A 2,924-nucleotide genomic window follows, 5' to 3' on the forward strand; every position below is an offset into this window, starting at 1 on the left:
TCTTTACTTGAAGATGTCCATCCTGTCCCTGGATAAACTGGGGCATATGAGACATGTCCTCAACAATTAACTCTGGACAAAACTTGGCTAACCGATTAAATTCAACATTGTATTCCATCACTGTGCGGTTGTTCTGCCAAAGACTCGGAAAATCCTGACGGCGCGTCATCTGATAAGACCGTGAAAAATACTGGCTCTGAAAGGCCTCCCTAAATCTCACCCAAGTGATGTGCTGTCCGCCTATGATTGAGCGCTGCGTGTCCCGCCAGATATCGGCCTTGTCTCATAAATGGAAAGTAGCCAGCTCTGCCTTCTCCCACTCGGAGCAAGCCAGATAGAAGAAAGCCCGCTCCATCGTCTCTATCCAAGACTGAACCACGCTCGAGTCAGTCTCCCTGCAGAATAGCGTGAATCGACTATTCACCGACTCCGCGAAAGTTGGGATCCGAGCTCGTGCTACAATCATATCAGTAGGGTGAGAAAGGATTGCCGCCGGAACTGGTGGAACTACTGGAGCTGATACTATGGGTGGTACTGCTGGATAGGCCGGGGAAGGTACCCCTGGTGCTGCATAAGTTGGGCCAGCTACTGCTAGTGGCACTGCAGGGTCAATATAGGTAGGAGTGGCTGGAGGTACGGTAGGTGGTGGTACTGGATAAGGAGTAACTGGTACTACTAGTGCGGGTGCTGAGTATGTAATAGCAGGCACCAGTGGCAGTGGTGCCGGGTACGTCGTAGGTGCTGCTGGAGGAGGTGCCGAGTACGCAACAACAGGCACTGCTGGTGGAGGGGTTGGGTATGCCGTAGGTGGTACCGCTGGTGGTACAGTGAATACTGTAGGGGTGGGTCCGACGGGTATGGTCGAGGTGGGCACCTATGGAGAAGGAACCGTTGGAAGACGCGCCCGCAGTACCATGAGGAGTCTATCCTTGATCGATAGGCTCGATCCCAGCAGACCCTCTGGCGACTCCATTGGCAGAGATTCCAACACCCTCTTGTGTGTCGCCCTACACCATGTTTCGACATGGGAATACATGTATATCTCTTCATATCCGTTAAATTATTACTCAGGTATTAATACGGGTACCAAAATTATAAAACTTAATCATTTTACTTATTTATCATCTGGAGATGTTCCGTTGCCGCCAAGTCCCCAAATATAACCTCGTTAAAGAATACCTCGAAATTCTGAAATATGAAAACCGACGAAAATCCATATGAATCTAAAAAGTACCCAAATTGACTCGCAAAATCTCGATCTGATACCAAATAAATTATCACACCCCCAAAGGAGTCCCTGCCAATGAAAATCCCGCAGCATCTCCCCTGTACCGGTGACAATATGAATCATAAATACATAGCCCTCAGGGTCTCTCAATCCTCAGCCAATACAGCCGAAATAATATAATAAAGAAAATACACATAACACGCAGTTTATAGTAGTACAACCTCCGGTTGACTATACATCAAATCACAACCACGCAGTTTCATAAAGGCAACCTCTAGCTGATAACATAAAATGAAAGGAATGCAACGATATTTAAAACATCGCAGATATATATAATACATACTCCACTACAATGAAGAAAAACCAACCCACCTAGAAAATCTTTGCAGCGGAAAACGAGGGTAGCATACTAATAACCATGATTTCACTGCATTATTTTGATTCATATATGCATAGTTTTGAGGTTGATTTTATAGGTAAATCATGGTTACATCACATTTTGTGCATAGTGTATATTTTTGGACTTGATTGCAAATTACTTTATTTTTATATTATTTGATGCTAATATTTGATTTTTATTTTGTAGACATCAAAGGATCTTGAATTTGGATCTATTTGGACCGAAATTTGGCTCAAATCGGAGTTCAAACAAGAAGATCAAGCTTTTGAGCATTATGGGCTGTTCATCAAGAATAGGACAGATCTGGACCATCTGTTGAAGATCTGGCCGATCCAACTTAATGGGGAGCAGATCTAAGCCATTGATGAAGATCCAGAAGTTTTGATGCAGATCTGAGTTCATCTAGCTATTGATCCAGCCCGACTTAATCTGGACCGTTTAATGAAGACTGGGCCAATCTGGGCCATCCAGTGATGATCTGATCGATCTGACCTACGGGAGGGTAGATCCAGACCCTAGATCAACATCAGTACCTTCGGATCAGATTTTGGATGACTTTTCACCGTTGATTTAGCTCGGAATCATCTCAACCGTCCATTTCAGATCCAGATCTGATTTAAATGAGAAGCTACAGTACCCAGCTTCTTCGTCGATCCCCTTCATGCAGCTCAGTTCCGGCGCGCGTCTTCCAGTGGATTCCGACCCCTTTCTCTTCTCCGATCATTCTCCCGAGCTTCAACCTCGGTGAAGGACGTCCCAACAGCTTCATCCCGATTCTCTGGAACCGATTTGGGTGTTCCCTTCGACGCAATCTCCATTTCTTCAATACCTCTGTTCACCTCAGATTTGGAGGTGTTCTTCCAAATCTGAGCTCAGATTCCCATCAGAAACGCTAGGCGGTGGTCCTCCGGCGTTGTTGAGCTTCATCCGACCACAATTCGCAATCCGTAGCTCCCATTCCAGATTCAGAGGTCAAGGATGGCAGATTTCCAGATTTTCGGCATTTTCTTGGGTTTAGGGTTGTTTCAGCTCGTCGGGGGTGGTCCGTCGGTGTTGTTGAACCTTCCTTGAGCTGATACGCAGCTGAGACGATCCATTGAGGTCCAAAGTTGGGTGGTCTCGACTTTGGCACTCTTGTGTGACGGCTTGAGTGTGAAGTTGGCGAGATTGGTTGTGAGTTGGATTGGTTAGGATTTATTTCAGTTTGTTATAGTTTTTTTTTACAGCTTAGAACAGATTCCTTTTATGTTGTTATGTTTTTATGCAAGTAATTTAGTATTTCATTACCTTGTTGAA

General features: G+C 45.2%; 1 protein-coding gene across 1 annotated transcript; it reads right to left on the reverse strand.

Annotated features, from left to right (window-relative positions):
* Window positions 1-283: 283 nt before the first annotated feature.
* On the reverse strand, window positions 284-2,446 carry LOC122048136 (extensin-like). The gene is made up of 2 exons (XM_042609737.1): window positions 2,369-2,446; window positions 284-874 (listed from the first exon to the last, which is right to left on the reverse strand). Exons 1-2 carry the CDS (start codon window positions 2,444-2,446, stop codon window positions 284-286), a joined length of 669 nt encoding a protein of 222 aa, XP_042465671.1.
* Window positions 2,447-2,924: the final 478 nt, after the last annotated feature.

Source organism: Zingiber officinale, chromosome 2B, assembly GCF_018446385.1.
Source record: "Zingiber officinale cultivar Zhangliang chromosome 2B, Zo_v1.1, whole genome shotgun sequence".
Lineage (NCBI taxonomy): Eukaryota > Viridiplantae > Streptophyta > Magnoliopsida > Zingiberales > Zingiberaceae > Zingiber > Zingiber officinale.

Excerpts from the sequence above, each read along its gene's own strand:
- LOC122048136 (XM_042609737.1), bottom strand. The coding sequence starts at position 2,446 with ATGGAGATTGCGTCGAAGGGAACACCCAAATCGGTTCCAGAGAATCGG. Across the intron at positions 875-2,368 it reads TTGGGACGTCCTTCACCGAG|GTGCCCACCTCGACCATACC; the intron begins GTTGAAGCTCGG and ends CCTTCTCCATAG.